The sequence below is a fragment of the Anolis carolinensis genome, chromosome 1, assembly GCF_035594765.1.
Source record: "Anolis carolinensis isolate JA03-04 chromosome 1, rAnoCar3.1.pri, whole genome shotgun sequence".
NCBI classification, from domain to species: Eukaryota; Metazoa; Chordata; class Lepidosauria; order Squamata; family Dactyloidae; genus Anolis; species Anolis carolinensis.
Window position 1 is genome coordinate 128,769,507 of NC_085841.1, and position 22,999 is coordinate 128,792,505.

General features: G+C 40.6%; 1 protein-coding gene across 1 annotated transcript in view; it reads left to right on the top strand.

Annotated features, from left to right (window-relative positions):
• eys (eyes shut homolog) overlaps positions 1-22,999 on the top strand; it is an 804,562-nt gene that overhangs the window by 551,420 nt on the left and 230,143 nt on the right. The window contains exon 21 of the mRNA XM_062969072.1: positions 17,792-18,012. Within this exon, the coding sequence (XP_062825142.1) occupies positions 17,792-18,012 (221 nt within the window). The remainder of the gene's footprint in view (positions 1-17,791; positions 18,013-22,999) is intronic.

Here is a 22,999-nt window from a genome sequence, read left to right on the forward strand (position 1 = left end):
AAAGTTACAAAAACAATTCTGCAACGAACACTAGCATAATGTTGCAAGCAGATAGGCATATTTATTAAAGACAGAAATTGCATTTTGAAAATAGGGGAGAAAGCCATACATATAAATATTTTGCCTAATTTCTCAAAGTTTAAGGTGATTTTAAATACTTTATATCCTATTTTCCCTTGTGTCTATAACCCACAGTACTCCTGGGCCTGCCAACTAATGTCTTAAGTCTGACACAACTGTAATTTAGATACACAGTGTTCCAGTGCCCCCTGCAGCTTGACTATGCTAACTTAATTATTTGGGGATGGATTGTTTTCAGTTTTTGTTCCTGTTTTTCATTATTTAATGCACCCGTTGAAATGCATATGATCTAAACCCCTTTGGATCACCATGTCTATTTTATACCCAAAGATCTGAGAACAACCAATGGCAGTGAACTCATTATTTCAGATCCAGAAGTTCAAAGATAAAGGGAACAATGCATTCTTGCATTTAAGAAAAGCAAAGGCACCTTACAGTCTGAGGTTTTCACAAGCAATATTCAAATAATGTGTCTGTAGTTCATTTGCAGAACACATGGCTTGCCTGCAGACCATCCCACGTTCAATGTCTGACACTTCTAGTTTAAAAGAAAACCCAGTAGCATTGCTGAAAGACTGCCGAAAGTACTGTCAGAGAAAGAAAGGAGGCTTCTGATGTTAATGGGGTAGTGAATCAAGTAGAGATAGTCTCTACTTTAAAAGGAGCTATCCAAGGTACTAAACCCATCTGGGATAGTGCTGAGTAACTTGGTAGCTACTTTCAAGTTCAAAGTAAACTTCAGAGCAGATGAAACTGTGGCCACCAGGTTTCACTGGAGAGCAGACAAGAGTGCAATAGTCGTTCAAACATTTTGACCTATTGTGAGATGGTTTCATAGGTTCATATGCATTTGTTGAAAACATCAGCAAAAGACTGCAACTCAGGCTACCATTAATCTGCTTGAAAGTCTTTGCAACAGGATTTAAGCACTGTAACATTCTGCAGTTCACATCATAGCCGACTACTACATTTTTGCAATCTTAGGGGAATCACTTCTGTATAGCATTCTGCTTCAATGATGTTGGCAACTGAGCCTGATAAGCAAATCAATTGATGCCATTATTTCTTTTCCATGGAAGCATTACATTGTCCCAGAATAGAGATACAATGGGTTTGGGGAAGCGGGAAGCAGAAATTATACAGCTGGAGCAACAAATCAAGCAATATGATGGCATAAAACTAATGAAACATGTGTTTGTTTGTTTTATAGAAAGCAAGAACCAGCATTGCTAAATTGCTTTCAATATATCTCTCAGACTCACTGTCTCTGGTCTTACCACTTCATCACATAACTTAAATTCCACTGAGTTCTACACTTAAAACCTGGTATTCCACTGGGTTCACCACATTCATTTTGGTTAAGTACAGTTTTTGAGTCTTTTAAACGTTGAGGGCAGCATTTTTTCCAGCCTATCAGGAAGAGGCAAGGAAATTGATTTTTCTCAAAACTCCTGATGTTTTGCCAAATTTCTAATGAAGTAGCACTCATTGCTCTCAGGTTAGGATCACCCAATTTGTAAGAGGAGAAATTGGGGGGGGGGGGGGGGTGAAAATAAATCCTTTTTGGCCAATTCCGTTTTGCTCCCCAAGCAAGAAGGTTTAGTTGTAAACTACCTCATAATGCTTCTACTTTGCAAAAACAAAAAAACAAAATAGCCTTTTAGGGTACCTTTATTCCTTCCTTTCATGATTTGTCTGTGTTCTGTGTTGGGAGGGCCAGTGCTGTTGCCTTTCCAAATGGGTTTCCCTCCCACCCCTTTTCTCTCCCTCCCTGCTGTTGGGAATTGTGGGAGTTGCAGTCCAAAACACCACCAGAGCCCCTGCTGTTGCCTTTCCAAATGGGTTTCCCTCCCATCAGTTTTCTCTCTCTCCCTTCCTACTGTTGGGAATTGTGGAAATACCAAAAAGCACCAGGAGGGATGGTGGATGGGGCCAAATGTCTGCAGTGTGGAAACCTCTTCATTGAAAAATACACAAGACAACTGAGTGCACTAAACAATGTGATTAAAAGGTAGGGAAAACCCAATTTTATTACGAAATGGAGTTAGACTGAACTCTCTTCTTCTGAACACTTCTGAACACTTCTCAGTGTAATCTGATGAAGTCCTTAGAGAAGGTGCTCAAATGCAATTACTTCTTCTAAAATTCAAGCTAAACTTTAAACTGAGACAGTTTGGCTCTTCAACACTATGAGTGGCTCTCATTTATATATCTGATTCTTTTTTTCTTCCCTCTCTCCCCTTCCCCCTTTTCCATGTCCTAGTCATTAAGATGGTCAAGGTTAAACATAGATAGAGTGAATTGTCGCTGCTTAGTAATGGAATCTCCCCCCCCCCCTTATACAAATCACAATGTATAACGGTATGGGTGAAGGGGTTATGCATAGAGAATAGGAATAATGTTTTTATTTAGTTATTCAATTCATGCACACCTTTCTCCTGCCAAAGAACCCAAAATAGCTTACAAAATGGAAAAGGAAAGGTTGCAAAACAATTAAACTTCGGTTCTATTAAAAGTACATAGTTGAAAACAGTTTAACTATGCTTACAATACAATTAAAACATAAAAACTAAAGCACACATCACTTTAAAATCTATTTTTAAAAAGGTCTTGACTTGTCAGTGGAAAGAAAGCAGGGAAGGGCTTAGCCAGTCTTCTCATGGGAGGGAGTTGTACAATCTGGAAGCAGCTACTGAGAAGGCTCTTTCCTGCATCATCACCAACTGCACCTGGTGGCCCTAAGAGAAAACCCAGTTCCTAACAATACCGAAAGACAGGAAATGTTAACAGGTATTCATTCTGTTTACCTCAAGAGTGGTGAGAATTTCAAGCACCCTCTATCTGTCAGACATGAACGTTTATCAGTCAGACAGCCAAAGAAAGAAAAAGAAAAGAATTGAATTTTGTATCAATTATGTGTAAGACTTCATCAGACAGTGGTCTCCCAAACAATCCAGCACAGTGACTCTAAATTGTATTTCTGTCTCTAATTTCTCCCAGAGGGAAGAAAAACCAATCTGTAAGAGCTCTATGAAATATAGCCAAAATGATGGAAGATTCTTTTAAGAATGGATGCCAGATAATATCATATAATAATACTCCATGTACCTTTACCTTTTAAAAAATCCCTTGCTTTTCATAATAAGAAATGACAAGAAGTGCCTTCAGGCAAACATAGTTCACCTTGGGTGGCAGTATATGGAATGAGAATAGAGGCCAAGTGACATTAAATGGAGTACCAATTGACCAGTTGGCAGATTGCCTAAAAAGAAACTATTTGAAGTGGTCTGTTGGAATTAAGCAATTTAAAATAATTGTGTCTCTAAATAGATTCATTCACTTTCGATGCATTATTAACACTGGAGTTACTTCATTATCATTTATTCTACAGTCAAAAGTTAAACCAGCTTTTCTGAATCAGATTTAAAAGCTAGGAAGTGTAAGTCATTTGCACTAAGTCAGAGAAATTGAGAAAATTTTATTGATAGAGGAAAAAAGAGTTTTTATGGTTTGCACCCTATCATGACCTTCATGATCCATCCAAAACCATTCCAAACATACTATTAAATAAATATTATTCAACCAATTTATTTGTTGATCTCACACAAATCTAATTTGTTGTGCAATGAGCTCAGTAAGTTTTAAAAAGCAGCAAGATAAAAAAATTAAAAGGGTTTAACATTAAAGGTATATAATTTCAGTTATAGGTAATTATATACTCCCTATAGAAGCTGTAGCAGAAAGACCATCATTATCACAGGGTACTAAAATTTCAACCACTTCTTGATGAAAAAAACCTTTTGGGGGAGGGGCGATAGCAGGATGACATCCTTTCAAATATTTAAACATGGCTATCATGTCATTACTTAATCTTCCCTTCTCCAGGCTGAACACAGCCCACTTTCTCATAGGGCTTGGCTTCCAGACCTTTGATAATTTTGGTCACCCTTCTCTGGACATATTCTAGCTTGCCAATATTCTTGAAATGCAGTGCCACAACTAGGCACAGTATTCCAGATGATGTCTGACTGAAGCAGAAGAGAATGGCACTATGACTGTCATGGGTCTCGATACCACACACCTTTAGATGCAGCCTAGAATTGCACTGGCTTTTTTTTTAGGTACCACAGTTGAAATACTCTTCATACCATCAAGTATTTGGTGCTTGAATAATTGTATGTTGAAAATGGTTAGGCCTTTTTGTTTTGTCTTGTCATTTTGTTGAGCTGATTCTCCTTTTTACTTTTACGAGTTTTTCTTAATGATGGTAATGTTTTATTTCAAAACATTTCTTGATGTTAGTAATACAATTGAAAAACAGAGTAAATACATACATAACTAAGTAGCAGATATAGAATATCGGCAGCACTAGATAAATACATGAGCTCACCAGTAACTGGAACCATGCAATATTTTCTTTGGAAATCCTCTGCGTACTTCTTTTTCATTCCTAACATGAACAAACGGAAATCTTGAGACTTTACTGCAGTTCGTCACTCACCTTTTTTGTGGTCTAGTTTTGGCCTCTACTGTTCCACTTTATATTCGTTTATATGTTATCTCCTCTTTGTAACAGATTCCCTCTGCCTTAAAAATAAGACCTTGACATGTCATTGAGCAAGTGTATCTCTGGCAAATGAAATCCTAGGCTCCAATTTCCAAGGGCACAGGGTGAATTAATATGACCAGGAGTGACACAGAGTCAGGTATCTATGCCTAGATAGAGAAATCATGATGTGGTCTTCACTTCACCCTTCAGTTGTCACATTTCTAGCTTCCTAGATTCAAATTTTTTTTTCTCTGCTCTTATTAGGATTGCTTTGACAGTGCACCCAAATATGTTCAGTTGCTCTGAGAGACTTTCAATCTTCGACAACCCATCCTCTAAATTAGTGTTTCCTAACATTTGGTCTTCTGGGTGTTTTGGACTTCAAATTCCATGAAGCCCAGCCAGCTTACCAGATGTTAGGAATTGTGGGAGCTGTAGTGCAAAACATCTGGAGGGTCAAAGGTTGGGAACCACTGTTCTAAACAAAGACTGGAAATTATGTCACCCTCCAGATTTCAATTTCAACTACCAACATTCCTCATCATTGGCTTTTCTGGTTAGGGCTCATTGGAGTTATTTATCCACAACACTTGGGATCTCTTCACAAGGCCCTTTCAGGCCGGGTCATTGTGCTGCACACACGGCAGCTCATGGCACCCCACGTGCCCTCCCTCCTCCCCTCATCACACGGTGGGGATGGGACAGGGTGCGATGGTACCCTTTCCCTCCGCCATCAGATAGCAAAAAAGGGCAGCAACGCATGGGAATGCACATTGCCCCACTGCCTTTTCTGCCGTCACATGTCAAAAGGGGAAGGAAAGTGCAGGAAGCTCAGTCGGAGCTACTCAAACAACACTTTCCTCTCCATAGTGGTGGAGAAAGTGCCTTTCGGCATTTCCACCCCACTTTGGGCCACACATAAAAGTGGTAAAATGGGGCAAAAATTCTCCATGTGAAGAGGTCCTTGGAGTGCTGAAAACCTCAAAATCTACTTCTAGTAGGGCCTCACTCTTAATTATCATAATTCTGAAATAATTCAGGATGAGTATCCAGAATAATGGGAACAAACATCAACTTCTCCAGAAACAATTTGGCTGTGTTCACCACTGATCATTGTGTTTGATAAGCATATTATAATGTCTATGTGACACATGAAGAAGACATTCTGAACAGAGTCTCTGGGTAGAAATAGCCCATGGAACAATTTGGAAAAAAAAGTATATTTCCACAAATCTTCAGCCCACAAATCTTCATACTCTCACCTCTACTGAAGGCAAGCAGCAATCAGAGGTAGTTTGCCAGTACCTCCCTCTAAAAAGCCTCTAGTACTGAGTATTCATTGGTAGTTCCCCAAGCAAGTACTAACCAGGGCTTGCCTTGCTTAGCTACCAAGATCAGACTCTCTAGTGCAAAAACAAAAAGTATTTGGAACAATTTTTGTCCTATACTAGGCAGGACAAAGAGAAGAGAATTACAAGCCAAGCTATACTTGCCCTATGGGGGCCACACTTATATGGCTCATTAGCTGAATGAAAGATTTTGACAATTATTACTCTCTCTGGATAGGCAGAGTTATCAGGCACAAATGGCTGTAAAAGAAGGCTTTTCCTCACCATAAGCTTTAATTAAAATTGCTTAGAAACTTTCAGTATGAAGCAGAAGTTACAAATGTGAAATGTCAGCGTGATCTAAAGTCAATGGAGCTTAATGTCAGGTAACTATGCCTAGGATAGAAGCCTAAGGCAGATTATTTTCAAAAAGGTTTTAAAGTTGCATACTTTCTAAAAATTCATGATGTTTACTATTTATGATTGGTGGTTCAAAACACAGAGGAGCACAGTAATTGTGACCGCTCATCAGTTCCAGTATTAATTGCAAACTTGAACAGGAAGAACTGCTTGTTTAACCTCCAAGAGCTATATCAAAATATCTGCATAATAAGTACTTGATCACTCCTTGCATTTGCAAAATTAGAAGGTATTAAGTGGAATTGTGAATATTAGCAAAAAAAACCTGCAGTTGCCTGTTGTTGACAACGTTGTTGTTGTTCAAAAGATTACAAGAGATGAGGATTTATTCTCTTTTTGGTGTCATAAATCTTTGTGGGTAATGTTTAGAAATGGTCACCACATACTGAACTTCACAGCTGATCATGACCAAGGATTTGATCATCCTATCCACTATTCCATTGATGTTTGGTTATATCTTTGGCTTCTTCTTCTATGTTTGAATGAGTACATTAAAACAGAAGTGGGGGCAGGGATGTAGCTATGATGAGGATAAAAATTAGGGCATTAATATGAATCCCCCCCCCCCCAAAAAAAACCCTCTAAGAATTCTTTCTTCCCTTCATGAAATTTTCTGATATTTCTAGCATTACCGTTAGGGCAGGTAAAGTTAACAAAGCAATTTGAACACAATACACCTAAGAGTTCTAGATATGAATGGTTTTCAGTGTCTTACTCTCAGCAATGCTAGAAATTTAGGAGGAAAATTTCATTGGAGGGTAGAACTCTTATTTTAGAAGGCAATGCCTTCACATTATCTCTATTGTGGCTACTCTTGTAGGATGGAGAAATGTGATCTTCTGAGTGTTGTTGGATTGCAAAAACCAACCACCCTACCTGGCATAGCCAATGGCGATATGTCACACACAATCCAACAAATTCAGCAGGGTCCTGTGTTCTCTATTTTTGCCTTAGAAACTTCCCAAGTAATACTTTGGTCCCCCAATGAAAAACCCCTACCAGTCCCTAAATTCCCAAATTCCTGGCATTGCATTAGCTTAAAATTCAGTTGGCAACAAACTGTAGGCATCCAAAGAACAGAGAAGGCAAAGTTGCTAAGAGAATGCAAATGCAAGAAGTATAAGTGTTGCAGACGTGGATGGTTTCAGTAATTCAGTCTATGCAATGCTAGAAAGGAGGAGAATGGAAGTTACAGTCAGACCTCTATAGCCACAGATTCTGCATCCATGAATTCCACCATCCATTACTTGAAAAATATCACCCCCACCCCCCTACAAAAATCTAAACAGCAAATCTTGATTTTCCCATTCTATTTAAGGGATTCTATATAAGGTCCCTGGTGGTGGCACAAGGCCCCTGGTGTTGGCGCAGTGTATTAAAGCGCTGAGCTGCTGAACTTGCAGACCAAAAGGTCCCAGGTTCAAATCCCGGGAGAGGAATGAGCGCCCACTGTTAGCCCCAGCTCCTGCCAACCTAGCAGTTCGGAAACATGAAAATGTGAGTAGATCAATAGGCGGGAAGATAACGGCGCTCCATGCAGTCATGCCAGCCACATGACCTTGGAGGTGTCTATGGACAACGGCGGCTCTTCTGCTTAAAAATGGAGATGAGCACCAACCCCCAGAGTCGGTCACGACTGGACTTAACGTCAGGGGAAAACCTTTACCTACCTATAAGGGATACTATTTTACTATGGAGTATATAATGGAACTTGAGTGTCCACACATTTTGGTATTCATGGGGGCCCTAGAACCATACCACAGTGAATTTTGGTATTTAATTTGCGAAGGGAGAGAATCACCTCATTTAAACTCACCATACATCCCTGACAGTACCAAGCTCTTGTAGAATATGCACTCTTAGTACAGGGATGCAGGTTCTCACAGGTTCATTTAAACATTATCTCAACTATAGCTCCTTAAAGAAAATTAAGTCTTCATGAGCTTTAAGGGCCTTCGAGATTCCTTTGTGATGGGGGCATGAGGCATTTCACCTAACTAATCTGAGACTGGCCACACATATTCCTGAAGCTTGTGAAATGCTTAGATATATTCACAGAACAATCATTGGAACACAAATCTGATAGCACATATTACAAATGTCTAGTTGATGTCATTTATTTCATATAGTTAGAAGTGTACGAATTGAAGGAAAATTGTATTCGAGGCACTGAATTCTTACTTCTCCCCCTCTCAATAGCTGCACTCTTATATTTATGTTAGTTCACTTGTGCAGTATTAAGGACTCCCCCTCAATGGATTGTCACCTTGCCGTGGTGAGGGGGCTTGTGTGTTCTAAGGAACCTGTGGGCACAACCACTTGAGTCATACACTCCCAGGAGGGGACACAGGGGAGGATTCAGACCAAGAACAATCTGAAGACCCTAAGATCTCAATGGCGGAGCAGGTGGAGGATAACATGGTACATGTTACAATGGCTGTGAAGGCGGAAGAAGGCTGCAACAGAATGAGAAGCCACTGTCGTCATGTTCATCATGCCAGTGCTGGAACCTCACTCTGTGAAGACTGTGTGTTGACCGGCCGTGCACCAACCTCCACACATTAAAAAAAATCACGTACAGGCGTCTTCCAAGAAAAACAAAAACAAACCAACATAAGCCCCATGGCGATCAGCGAGTGGCGACGGGAGCAGGACTGTGAAATCTGGAAGCCCCTAGTCACAGACTGGCACATGGGTGGTGGATATGGACTCAATCGCTTTACCTCAAGGTCTGAGGCAGTTGAGTAGTCTGGAAGCTGTATCCATGACTGAGCAGCCCTTTTTAGGATCCGCTCTGCTCACCCCACATGGGGAAGGGGCTAGAAAAGGTGCCCTAAACATAGTCTGCCTCTCTTATCCCTGACTAGACTGCCACGTCCAGAGGGGTCACCACTCTGTGGCCAAAAAAGAAAAATGAACTTTGGAACATGGAACGTACGGATACTGTTGGATAACACTGACAGTGAACGCCCCGAACGCAGGACTGCTATTATTGCAAGGGAGCTGGGACGCTTTAACATCGACATAGCAGCCCTTCAGGAGACCCAGAGAGCAGGAGAGGGACAGCTGAAGGAAGAAAAAGGAGGCTACACCTTCTTCTGGAAGGGACTGCCTGAAGAAGAGCGAAGAATAAACGGAGTTGGCTTTGCTATCAGAAATGACCTGGTGAAGCACCTGACTGAAGCACCCCTTGGCATCAATGAACAACTCTCAACCCTCTGAATTAACCTTGCCAAAAACCAACAGGCAACCATCATAACTGCCTATGCACCAATACTAGATGCTGACAAAGACATCAAGGAAAAGATTTATTGTCAGCTGGACACTGTCCTATCGGAGATACCTAAGGAGGACAAAATCATCCTCCTGGGGGACTTTAATGCAAGAATCAGAAAAAAAATAACAAAAAGGAAGCCTTCCAAACATGGCAGAGAGACACCAGCTGTGCTGCTAAGAATAAGACCTATGCTAGTGCAAAAGCTGAGGTCCAAAGAAGGACCAGAGAACTCAAGAACATCTGGTGGACAAAGAAGGCTGAAGAAATCCAATACTTTGCAGATACCCATGATGCTCAGGGATTTTTCAAAGCCACAAAGATCATCTATGGACCAAGAAACCATGGCATACAGCCTCTACGCTCATCAGATGGAACAAAACTTCTGAAGGACAAATCATCAGTTGCACTATGTTGGAAAGAGCACTACCGAAACCTTCTGAATCACAGCTCCAATGTGGCCGAAGAGACCCTCTCACAAATCCCGCAACAACAAACCAGGGATGAGCTTGCAGCACTGCCTAGTTTGAAAGAAGTCAGTAATGCCACCAGCTAACAAAAAAATAACAAAGCCAGCAGATCTGATGGGATCCCTGCTGAAATCTTCAAAGAGGGTGGACCTGACCTGATACAACAATTCCACCAGCTCATTGAAAAAGTGTGGGTGACCGAGAAAATCCCAGCAGATTTCAAGGATGCCACCATCATCACCCTTTTCAAGAAAGGGAATAGAACAGACTGGAAACTATTGCGGTATCTCCCTTCGAACCTCCACAGGGAAAATCCTCGCAAGAATCCATGCAAACCGCTTTCTTCCTGTCTCAGAAGACACCCTCCAGAATCCCAGAACGGCTTCCGTCCCTCCGGAGGAACAGTGGACATGATCTTGAGTGCACGACAGCTCCAAGAAAAATGCAGGGAACCTCTGTACATGGCATTCATTGACCTTGCAAAGGCATTTGACACAGTGAATCGCAGTGCTCTCTGGGCCATCCTCCAAAAAATCGGGTGCCCTGACAAATAAGTGAACATCCTTCGGCTCCTCCATGATGACATGATGGCAACAGTCTTGGACAGCAATGGCTCGCAAAGTGACCCATTTAAGGTGGAATCAGGTGTCAAGCAGGGATGTGTTATTGCCCCTACCTTATTTTCCATCTTCATCGCTATGATACTTCATCTTGTTGATGGAAAGCTTCCCACCGGAGTGGAAATCATCTATCGAACAGATGGCAAGCTATTTAACCTAAGCAGACTGAAAGCCAAAACCAAGGTCACCACAACATCTATTATAGAACTCCAATATGCCGATGACAACGTAATCTGTGTGCATTCAGAAGATGACTTACAAACCACTCAACACCTTTTTAGAAGCATACGAGAAACTTGGCCTCTCATTGAACATCGAGAAAACCAAAGTGCTCTTCCAACAGGCACCAGCTACTACCTCTGCAATGCCAGAAATACAGCTTAATGGTGTAACATTAGAAAATGTTGAACATTTCCGCTACCTTGGTAGCCACCTCTCCACAAAAGTCAACATCGACACTGAAATACAACACCGCTTGAGCTCTGTGAGTGCAGCATTTTTCCAAATGAAGCAGAGAGTGTTTGATGATCAGGACATCCGTAGAGATACCAAGGTGCTTGTTTATAAAGCCATTGTCCTCCCAACCCTGCTCTATGCCTGCAAAACGTGGATGGTCTACAGACATCACACTCGTTTCCATCAGCGTTGCCTCAGAAAAATCCTGCAAATCTCTTGGGAAGACAGGCGGACAAATGTCAGCATGCTAGAAGAAGCAAAGACCACCAGCATTGAAGCGATGCTCCTACGCCATCAACTCTGCTGGACTGGCCACGTTGTCCGAATGTCTGATCACCGATCACCCAAAGCAGTTACTCTACTCCCAACTCAAGAATGGAAAACGTAATGTTGGTGGGCAGGAAAAGAGTTTTAAAGATGGGCTCAAAGCCAACCTTAAAAACTGTGGCATAGACACTGAGAACTGGGAAGCCCTGGCCCTTGAGCACTCTAATTGGAGGTCAGCTGTGACCAGCAGTGCTGTGGAGTTCGAAGAGGCACGGATGGAGGGCTTAAGGGAGAAACATTCCAAGAGGAAGGAGTGTCAAGCCAACCCTGACCGGGACCGCCTTCCACCTGGAAACTTCGGGAGAACATGCAGGTCAAGAATAGGTATCTTCAGCCATCTATAAACCCCAAGACACCAGAAACGGAGGACGATCATCCTTGACCTACAAGGGATCACCTAAGTAAGTAAGTAAGCAATTGAGGGCTCAAGTGATCTGTCCAAAATAATAAATCCTCAACCTGCATTTTGACCCAGCTATCTTACAATATGTTTCTTTAATTTATTTATCTCCATAGCTCATGATGTTCTTTGATAGCTGTATGGGAACATGTTGTATTAAAACTCTTACATATCTATTTCTACAAGAAAAGTAATACCTCTGCCTGTTAAGAGAACTTGAAAGATATTTGCCCTACATTTTCTACATGTGATTATATGTAAGGGAAAAAACCCTTTGTTGTCACTGTCAGACTAAACGTTGAGAGATGAGGCTACTATACTGTACCATATCTTATACTATAACAGGGTGATCAGCAGTGTTATTTACAGCAATAGACTGGCTATGATTGATGAACCTGCTGCAATCTACCTAACTGGAAAAAAATCTGTAGCATGCATTAATTTTCTTCCCAATCGCTATAGGACTATGTGCCAGAGTTTCTTACATAAATTTTTTGCCGGTTACAGGAGCCAAATTTCCAGCAGCCAGAAACACAGATTACAAGCATCTGTTCATGTGATTACAAATTTGATATAAAGTGTCTTTTCTTCTTGGTTTTATGAGTAATTCCTAGAGGAGCTCTGTGGAATGCGAAAACTATGCTTTCCTTTTGGATAAGGCTTTTATGTGTCACTTTTTAAAAGAAATGGGAAGATGGTATGAGTGATGTTAAGAGCCATCAAGTATTTTATTTTCAAAATATCTCAAGGGTCTGATTTTAAGTTTAGGATCGTTTTGTTGTATCCATCGAGTCAATCTAAGCATATTCTCTGAAATCACAGCATTGAAACAAAACAAAAATCCAAATATTAGGCTTAAAGTAAATATCCAACACTAGTGTTTGTGGAGATGAAAAACACCTATTTAAATATGAACGCTCTCAGTCTCTTTGTATCTTCTACCTGCTTGACATTTTGGGGCTTTTCTGGTGATCTTTAAAATTATTCTCCCAAGAGATCCAGGAGGCAGCCTTCAATAATGCCTTATCTGTTTTATCAGGAGAAAAACAGACATGCTTTCAGCATTTCAGAGCATTGCTACTTTTCATTTGGGGAAAAAAACTGTAAAGGGGATTCAGAAAAATTCAAATGTAGTAAAACCAACTGAAAAAACACAGAACAATAAAATGAATAAAATCCATTAAAATAATTAATTAAAAATGAGGTGTAACTGAAGCTTTTAACTGTAATTAAAATCAGGAAAATAATTAGGCTCTCATAGTCACTAGTGCTTTCTGTGCAAGGAAGATGAATAGAAACTGGTGTTGTTACTCCAGTAGTTGGAACTACAGTAGAGCCCCTGTTATCCGAGATAAAGGGGCAGGCCCCATCTCGGATAACTGAATGGCTTGGATAGGGCGAAGTCTCGTGGAGGGATGTCCCTCTGTGAGACTTCGCCCCCTTGGGAAGCCTCTCGCCATCGCTCCTGTCTAGGCAGGAGCGATAGCGAGGGGCTTGCCTGGGCCGAAGTCTCGCCCAGGGACATCCCTCCACGAGACTTCACCCCTTGGGAAGCCTATAGCCATAGCTCCTGTCTAGGCGAAGGGCTTGGCTGGGCCGAAGTCTCGCCCAGGGACATCCCTGGGTGAGGCCTCACCCCTTGGGAAGCGCCTTGCCATCGCTGCTAGGCAGCAGTGATTGCCAGGCGCTTCCTCCTCCCTCTCCTTCTCTCCAACTGCTTTTTCAAGGGTTTCCTGGCTGGAATCGGTGGGTTACTCTGAGGAATCTGGGCTCCATGGCCATGTTGAGAATGTTGCTCGAACATGGCCATACAGTCTGAAAAACTCACAGTAACCCAATTTGCTGCTTGTTTCTTAAATCTCTTGGAACATTTGATGATAAGAGCAGGGCAGTGTGTTTAGTGGTCTGGGAGGAAAGCTCTCCTAGGCACTAACTCCCTGTAAAATCTTGTAGGCTAAAAGTTTTTAAAGTAGAGAACAAGAGTAGGTCCAAGAAACAAAAAAAAAATCAGATTGAGGACAGGTTGATTTTGAAGCAAAAACATTTTTTTTAAGATAGCAGTAGATAGATATCCAACAGAACAATCTGTTGTCAGTGGAGGTTGTTTCTCAAAGGAAAATGAAGGAGAAGAAGCTTATTGTACCTTTAATAGTTATATGGAAACTTGTAATGAAATTCCTGCTGAACTTCTGTTTGCCACACAGGTACAGGTTGATTATTCCTTACTCGAAATGTTCGGGACCAGAAGTGTTTTGAATTTCAGGCTCCCACCCCCCACCCCCCAACAGATTTCAGAATATTTGCATATGCATTATGAGATATCTTGGTGATGTATAATTTATACATGTAGTATAAAGGTAATTTTAGAATAATGTTGTGCATGAAACAATATCTGTGTAATTGAAGCATCAAAAAGAAAATATCTTAGCTACCCATGTAGACCATTTTGTTTGGAGTGTTTTAGATTTGGAATTCCAGACAAGGGATGCTCAACCTGTTTCAAAAGTATAGAAGCTTTCTTCTGTTTTTTTGTACCCACCCTAGAAGTAAATGCCATAAAATAAATGTACATGGTATGAGATATTTAGTTTTTCACTTGCCTCATTTTTTATTTAGTTGGTTATTTGCTTACTTATTTTAAATTGTCCCCAATAAGTCTCAAAATGTTTGAATGCCTGAGCTTTTGGTACTGAAGAGTGTTATAAAAATAAGAAGAGACTAGTGGTCAAAGAAGTAGGACAAATCAGTATTATTTACTGAATATTTTGCAATCTTGCTCAAAGTCAAGTGAAGTTTTATTTGACACCATTCCACTCTGACTTTCAGAAGTCTCAACATCTCAGTTATTAAATGACTTTTAAATGTTTCCTATCTCTATTCAAATAAGCATTTTAGTTAAACAGTTTGGAGTCAGGAGTATTATTTATTTATAACAATTGGAATGAATTCTGAAGGCACTTCCAGATGTTTGCTCCATTAACAAGCTTGCACAAGCTTTTTCCTCTGGTAAAGAGATAAACAAAGGAAAATCTGGAAGAAAAAGTTGATATAACAATAGTTGAGGTAGAAAATCTCTAAAGAGCAGTATCCATATGTTGCCATGCGAGGAAAAAAAATCACTCAGCAACCAAAGACCAGCTTCCTATTCAAAATAGTCTCCTTTAGGCTCACAGTAGCAGGACTGAGAAAGTTAACTTTTGTAAGGGTGGTTAACTTGTAAGGGTGGTGTTATTTTAAACATTTTAAAGTATGTATGTGTTTTTAGTATAAGTAATTTAATTTGCTTTTAATGTTGATCTTTATATGTTTTTAATTATAATCTTTAATGTGTAATCCACCTTAAGTCTCAATCCTGGGAGAAAGACAGGATATAAATGATGATGATGGCTGGGTAGTTATGAAATTGTACATTTGGAACTGTTTTGTATTCATGATTTCTACACGCCCTCTTTTAGAGGATAATTTAATTTGTATACATTTTTAGTGATGTGAGTTTCTTTGTATATCTATTTTATTTTTTTAAGCTGTGTTGAGTCCCAAGGTTAGAGAAAAAAAGAAAGCAAGAAAGCCAAGGAAAGATACATAGGACATTTGTGTGTGTGTGGCATGTTACATTTGTGTCTCTAATAGAAGGTCATTACTTTGTAAAATAATCATGGATGCACTAGCAAACAAGATTCCTTCAGAGTTAAGTAAACCTTGTATGTAAAAAAGGAAGCACTACTTCTTGTCCATAATCCAAATAAATGGGGACTGCTTTTTCACTGTAGTTTTATTCAAGGTCAGAATCTCCAGAAAACATCTCTTTGCATGCAAGAGCTCCATGTGTTTCACTTTGATAAGGCCAGCTTATAGCTATTATATATTTTTGTTAGCTCTCCTCCTCATGTTTGTTATTATGTCTTCATAATCAACAATATATTATATTTTCATGCATAAAATGCACACTGGAAATATGGCAGTTATAATGTAGATGCATTTTCAATGTATACTTTCAAAGACAATAGAAATCCTGGAGTGCTGTTAAGGCAACCCGGTTTTGCTTTCAAGGATTCAGATGAAAAGCTGAAAATCAGTCCAGTATTCCCTTTCACTGAAAATAGCTGAACATATAAAAACTGGCAGGGATAGTCCTTATGGATGATAACATATACAACTGCAGGGATTAATGTAAAAACTAATGATCATATGCAAACCATTTACATTTGCAATGGCTAAGCTAGGACCGCGGTTAGAGAGTCTGTGCCTGGAGAGCATAAGCTAAACCAGACATGCCAGTACAGAGAATCCAACTCACCTGGTTGAAGACAATCCACAGAGGTTTATTACGATTCGGCCAAAAAGAATGCAAGTACAAGCATAAATATTCCACAGAAGCAAGACATCTTATTCAGTTCTGACAGCCATTCACACCTCACACTCCCTTCCCTGATTGGCTAAGAAAAGGGATGGCCAGGATCTGTGCCGGGATTGGCTGGGAATTCCCTTGACTTCACCGCCTGCAGGTGGGGATTCCCAGAATGGGGGAAATGGCAGCCAGAGATTGGTTTGTGCAGGAAGCCAATCAACTGCAGAGATGCCCCCTGGAAGGGTGCAGTCTGTGAGGAAACAATGGCACATGTTAATGAGATTTTGCTTAGCTCAAACATCCAGTTCCATGTGAAGCAAAATATAGAGCTTAGAAGACAAAGGTACAAAACTCAAAGAGAGAAAGGTGCTGATCTTAGGCAATCAAGGGTTTGGCCACCAGTACTGAAAATTAATGAATACACATGCTCTAAGACCCCTCTTCTTTGGATAGCCGCAGACTCTCAGCCTCAGGTTAAATGGACAAACATCTTGAGCTTATCTGGCTGGTAAGGAAGATCACCTATTTTTGCATACACATGATGAACCTGAGAATTATCTGTCTTGGGAAATAGCTAGAGGGATTTGGCCAACATCCCTGTTACCAGGGAATTGTGCAACCAGGGTCACAGGAAGGTGACTACCTTCCAGATACATTTTGATTTATTTGTTATATACTTCATATAACAAATTGATACAGGACACAGGCTGAAAGATACAAGTTACACATAAATCATCTAATTGATGCAATATATTAAAGGCTTAAGTATCATATAGTTCATGGGGTGCAGCTGCTGCTAGGCCCATTCCTGATCTTCTAAAAGCTTCAAACTTGTGCAGCTCTAGATCTACAGAAAAGGTTTTCAATAAAAAGGAAAAAAATCATGTATTTATTTGTGGTCTTTTAGTAAACTATAAATCTTTGAGGGGAGGGGTTACTATGGCTCTACAACATGTTTATACTGCCTTGCATTAGCAGGTCATGTATTTAGAGGTATTGTGCCATTGAAGAAGCACAGAGATAGAATTTGAAAAAAATCTTTCAGGACCTGAAACGGCACGCAAACATTATACAATGCATTTGAACATAAAGATACTTGTGTTCTTTTGAAAAATTTACTAGGTGATCCTTTGAATATTTTAGTAACACATTAATCCTATTAAATTTAGCAGGCCTTTTGAGAAATCATACTTAGGTTTCTGTTACAAGACAAGCTCCCCGAGATATTGGGAACCCAAGGGTCTTGTACGGTCACAATATTATTATTTTTGTTTCCTTGAACCTACTTCCTGGGTGGAGAGACCAGATGAAACCAAAAGTCTATGTAGTGCAGATTCCTGTTTGCTACAGTGTTTCTGCTGCATGCTTCTTGAAAGTTCTGTAGGAAGGATTGAAATTTGTAGTCCTCCACCTAGAAATTACCATGATGTTCATACTCTTTCTGAACCTTGAGCTTTATTTGTAGAGGTGCATATATTTCATACAAGTACATAAAATGAAAATAATTGTGCTCCACAGGTTTCCTGCATCTGGTGGAACATCTGGAATAGTCCTGGGCACTACTCCTGCAGTGTCTGAAGCACTCAAGTCCTCACCTGCTCTCCCATCATTATTGCTCCTCTGTCAGGAGAACTTGTGCCAGAATGGAGGAACTTGCCATCAAATGTATCTTCGTGGTGGTGTGACCTCATTTCGTTGTGACTGCCCTTTGCATTTCACTGGTCGTTTCTGTGAAAAAGGTAACCATTCCACTCTTCACTTTTTACTACTTGTTTCAGCATACAAAGGGGTAGAGTAAGTTGGTTGGTTTCCTTGGAAAGAAGGTTGTGAGTGCTGCATTTGTTGATCTGGGCTTTGATGAGTTAATAAAATACCAAGACTTTTCTGGAGAAAAATAAGTATTATATGGCAAACTGGTCAATACCTGTTGCTGTCTGTATTCTCAGCCATGGCACTTTTATTCAATTACTTCCCAGAAACTTCATTTCTTTGATATGTGCAGTACTTGGTTTAAATGACTGTTAGCTTCTAAGGCACATTCTCCTTTTGTTGATGCTGGATAATTTCCATTAGTGTTATTTGGAATTACTAGTGTGTAGCAAAATGAAAGAGTGCCCATATTATAATTAAAACTCTAATATCCTTCTAATAGACTTTCCATTGTATGAAATAAGTACAGGGCAACCACAGCCAAGAATGCACTTGCCAGATTGTCAATATATTTGAAAGTAATGGAAACCAAGCCTGCAATGCTGATTGAAAGTAGGTCATTATACTCTGTGCAGATCCAATAAATGACTCTGGACTACAAAAGATAGCTTCTAGGTAATGAGCCTCAGATTTCAAAAAAGTGATTATTTTTTAAAAATTCCTTTCCCCATGTTTGTAGTAAATTAAATGGCATTCATGTAATTCAAATTGCTGTTAGTGAAGAACTGATCTGTGGGACTGCCTTTTATGCATTTGTGTAAATGATGCCATGAAATTAAAGAAGCATTGAACAAAGTGTAATTGAGTATCTTCTGTGGAAAGGCAAGGTATCTTCAACATTTCACCAACATTTGCCTTTTCCAAAAGGTGCCCAGAGATCAGCTGAGGGATCATGGACTTGCATCTCAATTCCCAACATATAAAGAGATAACACTTTCCTGCCACTTTCCTGTTTCAATGGTATGGTGTTGTGACTGCGCCTTCGGGGATTATGGTTGATGGGGATGGAATTCGAAGAGGAAGAAAAAACCCTCGTGATGAGGGTTCACTGGAGGAGTTGCGCAGGAAGCGTCTTAGAGAGTTATATGGGGATCTTCTGAGGAAGATTCAGATGGGGAGATGGATGCTGAGGAACAGGTGGTGGCTGGGGAAGCGGGCACTGAATGGGCACAGCCACCGGAGATGTCTGGGGATTTGGGGTCTATGGATACTTCTGAACCTGGGGTTTCTGCAGGAGCTGATCCCAATTGGGATGCTTGGAGAAGGGAGGATGGTTCTTTAAGTGTTCATGGGGCTAAGTGTGGGCAGGATGATTGGGACTCCGACGAATTGCTAGGTACTCCAGATCCACGAGCTCTAGCTGTGTGGAGTTCAGACTCTGAGTAGATTTGGGACACCTGGTGTTTGGGTGTGAGTGTTTGGTCACCCAGGAGGAAGGGGAATAAAATGGGAATGTTTGGCCACTGCACTTTGCGTGTGGCAAGGTGTTGCTGAGGCGCCATTGGGATCTCTGTGTTTCCATGAAGACTGGACCTGGACTATGATTTGAATCTGCTGTTATCACCTAGCTTGGCTCTCGCTGTGTCTTATCGTGGACCTGTTTTGGATGACTGCACCCTCTTCAGACCTTGGATCGGAATTTGACCTTGCTACTGCCTTTGCCCTGTGATTGATGACTACTATCGGCTTTTGACTCCTGGCTTGCTCTTTGGACACCGCTGTTATCTCCTGACCTGACCTTGGAATCCCGGACGACGTCTTTTCACCATCCTTTTGGAGCCTTCGGCTTTATCCACATTGTGGAAGCAGTCTACTGCATTCTTGGTTTGTTTGTTTGTTTCCTGACCAATTTGGTGTTTTCTTTTGGGAACTGTTCCTTTGAAAACTATAGAGCCTGCTGGCAGGGCTTGGACTCAGAAAGTGCAGTTTGCACTAAGTTTGTTTAGCTTGGTTTTTACCTGCTTGTGTTGCTGAATTATATTTTTGTTTGAACTGCCCTTGTAGCACTGATAGTGAAGTGTTTCAAGGTTTTTTCTGTGTTAACATTACTTTTTGGCTTATCTGCTGAATAAACTCTTTTTTTGTTCGCTAATTGGCGTCTGACTCTTGACATATGGTACCTCGGGCATTGTAGTTTTACAAGCGTTTTAGCCTTCTTTGCCAAAGAGTGTTGGAACCTTAACAAATAACTTAAAAATGCCATGATTTCATAGCATTGAGCCACGACAGTTAAAGTGGTTGAATTGTATTAATTCTACAGCACCCTTAGAAGAACCCCTTCATGTTTTAGTAGAGTATCGATTGGGATTAAGATAGCTTTTAATAAGACAACTTCCCACAGCATGTGATCCATTCACATTGATCTCATTTCATGCTTGTACTGAATATCCCCCGCCCCATTTATCTGGACACACATTCCATATTTTAACTTGATTTTGGTAGGTGGGAATGGTTTTTCCTTTTACAGTGGTGGCAAACAGCTAAATTCCAGCTGTTATGTTGCTATAATATCATGAAATCAAAGTCCTGTTGCCTCAAAAAGTGAAAATCTTACCTGTTCTTGTGTGAAACCGTTGGCTATCAAAACCAGCAGAACACTATTCAGCCAGCAGCATTAAGCAGGTGCCATCTTTATGTATTTGAAAAGATCTTAAAAGAAAGATAAGGGAAAGCATTTAAATAGTATGTCCAGCATTTGTAAATTTGATTAGCTTCCCAGCAACAAAGTCAATCTCTGAGAAAATGCAACCATGCAATTACTTTCACAATATTGTAATTTCCCAATAGAATTTCAGTTCTAGTTTGCTTTGGGTAATAAGCAAAAACACCATATTTATTCCTATTGTACCTTTAATTTAATTGTATTTCTTCAACTTCTCTATTTTTAGACACTGAGTACAATACCTCTGCTTCTTAATTTCCATTCACTTAAAAAGATTCTTGGGACATGAAAACAGTCCCTGTGCTTTTACAGTGGAGGCTAAAGAGTGTAATTCAATTATAATAACCTCATCCTGCTCATCAGTGTTAAATGATTTGAAATTAAATAACATCCTTAGATTATTATTATTATTTTTTGCTTATTGTCAAACACAGCTTGTCCAGTCCCTAGAGCAGGCATGGGCAAACTTTTTTGCCTTGGGGCCACATTGTGGGCCCATTTGGGAGGGCCGGGCCAGGAAAGAGGGTAGCCAGGCACACGCTGGGCGGGATGGACCCATGAAGGGGAGGGCCTGGGAGAGAACAGGACCAGGCGGGGGTGGTTCATTCTCAGGATGTCCTCCTGGCACAAGAACATGGCTGCTCATCCCATCCTTTTGCTGTGAGACTGCCCCAATGCTTCTCCTCAATCCTTCTCCCTTGATCTTCGAACTGTCTTCTCGGCATTACGCCAGGAGGAGGGCAAGACACGTGACATCCGAGAGCACTCTGGAAGGTTCACAACTGCTGTGTGCCTTCCTCAAGCCATCCTTCCAGCATAAGGACAGGGCTGCGCACACCATCCTTATGCCAGGAGGAGAGTGAGACACGCAGTAGCTGAGAGCACTCCAGAGGGCACTCCAGAGGGCTCTCAGCTGCTGCGTGCCTTCCTCCCCCATCGTTTCTGCATAAGGATGTGGTGGGTTGCCACGGCTTTATGCCAAGATGACAGGGAAAATGAGGAGGGCCTGAAGTAAGCATCCAGGGGACCACATCCGGCCCCTAGGCCTTAGTTTGCCCATGCCTGCCCTAGAGAGAGAAGGCATTTGACCTAAAGTGTAGTTCTGCTACTGACTTACATGTACAACATCATTTTTGACCTCTCATCTACTTTGATAAGTCTCATGATAAAGAACAGTTGACTTTGGGGTCAATGATCACAAAATATGTCTGTTTAATTCAAATGATAAAGAAAGGTCCAGAAACAACAGGCCCGCTATATAAGCTCTTAGTGTTTTCATATCAAAGGGAGAATGTATTTCTAACATTTCTGACCCCACAAACATGACTGTAGTCATATGTATATGGTGATCCATAACATCAAGTTGGATTTGTGCTGATTTGTGTTGAGGTTGTGAATTAGTAACTGCAAACTACATCCACCTGTGATTACTTTCGTTTAATATAAATACATCCAGATTAGGCTCTGCTTCCTGTGTTAGTGAATAACATGCTGCTTTATTGAAACCATTTCCCTCCTTGAAATATGAGTCAGGATCTACTAGGGAGTTTATTGCTATTCTTGTCAACTCTTCTGCATTGAATAGAAATCTCCAGTTGTTTAATGTGTGCGGGAAATGCATGATCTGCGCAGTCTAGCGGTCTAGCGTTGGATCATTTCTACCATTGCAAAATGCAGTCAGACAAAACCTTTTATTTTAGAGTGTACTTCCAAGTTTAAAATGTATGTGCCTCTTTGTACATACAAAAGAGAATTTCAGGGGGGAAAGTTAGGAGCCTAGACTTCTACCTTGACATGGTGTTTCTATGCCTGGGATGTTTTTCTTTACAAATGTAAGAGCATTCAAACAATAATGGCAAATAAATCTTTCTTCTCTGCCAATGTTCTATCCATTGTGAGCTGTCCAGCACAACAGTGTCAAATGAGTAGTCGCTTAAACCTAGGCCACCAATATGCTTTAACAAATGTATTATATATTTTAGGGCAAAGCTGCTTGCATCCATTCCAAATTTGACAGATCTGTAGTTGTTGCCTGGGCACAGTCTTGTTGGAGCTTATTAGTCAGTTATAGCCCACCTGAAATAGGCTGGACACTTATAGGGTATAGGATTGTTCCCTTTAACTTTGTCTATTCTGTCTGATGAGATCTAATAGATAATACACTTAAAGGGGGCTGACTGGGCCAGTGTAGAGATCTGATAATATTTCATTACAAGAAGAAATCATGTCTTTGAAATGAAATGATGCAGCTCCTCGAGAGGACATCTCTGGACATTTGGATAAAGCAAGTATAAAGTTGCAAATATTCTCAGTATAGGCACCAGATCCCATCTGATTTTGGAAGCTAAGCACAA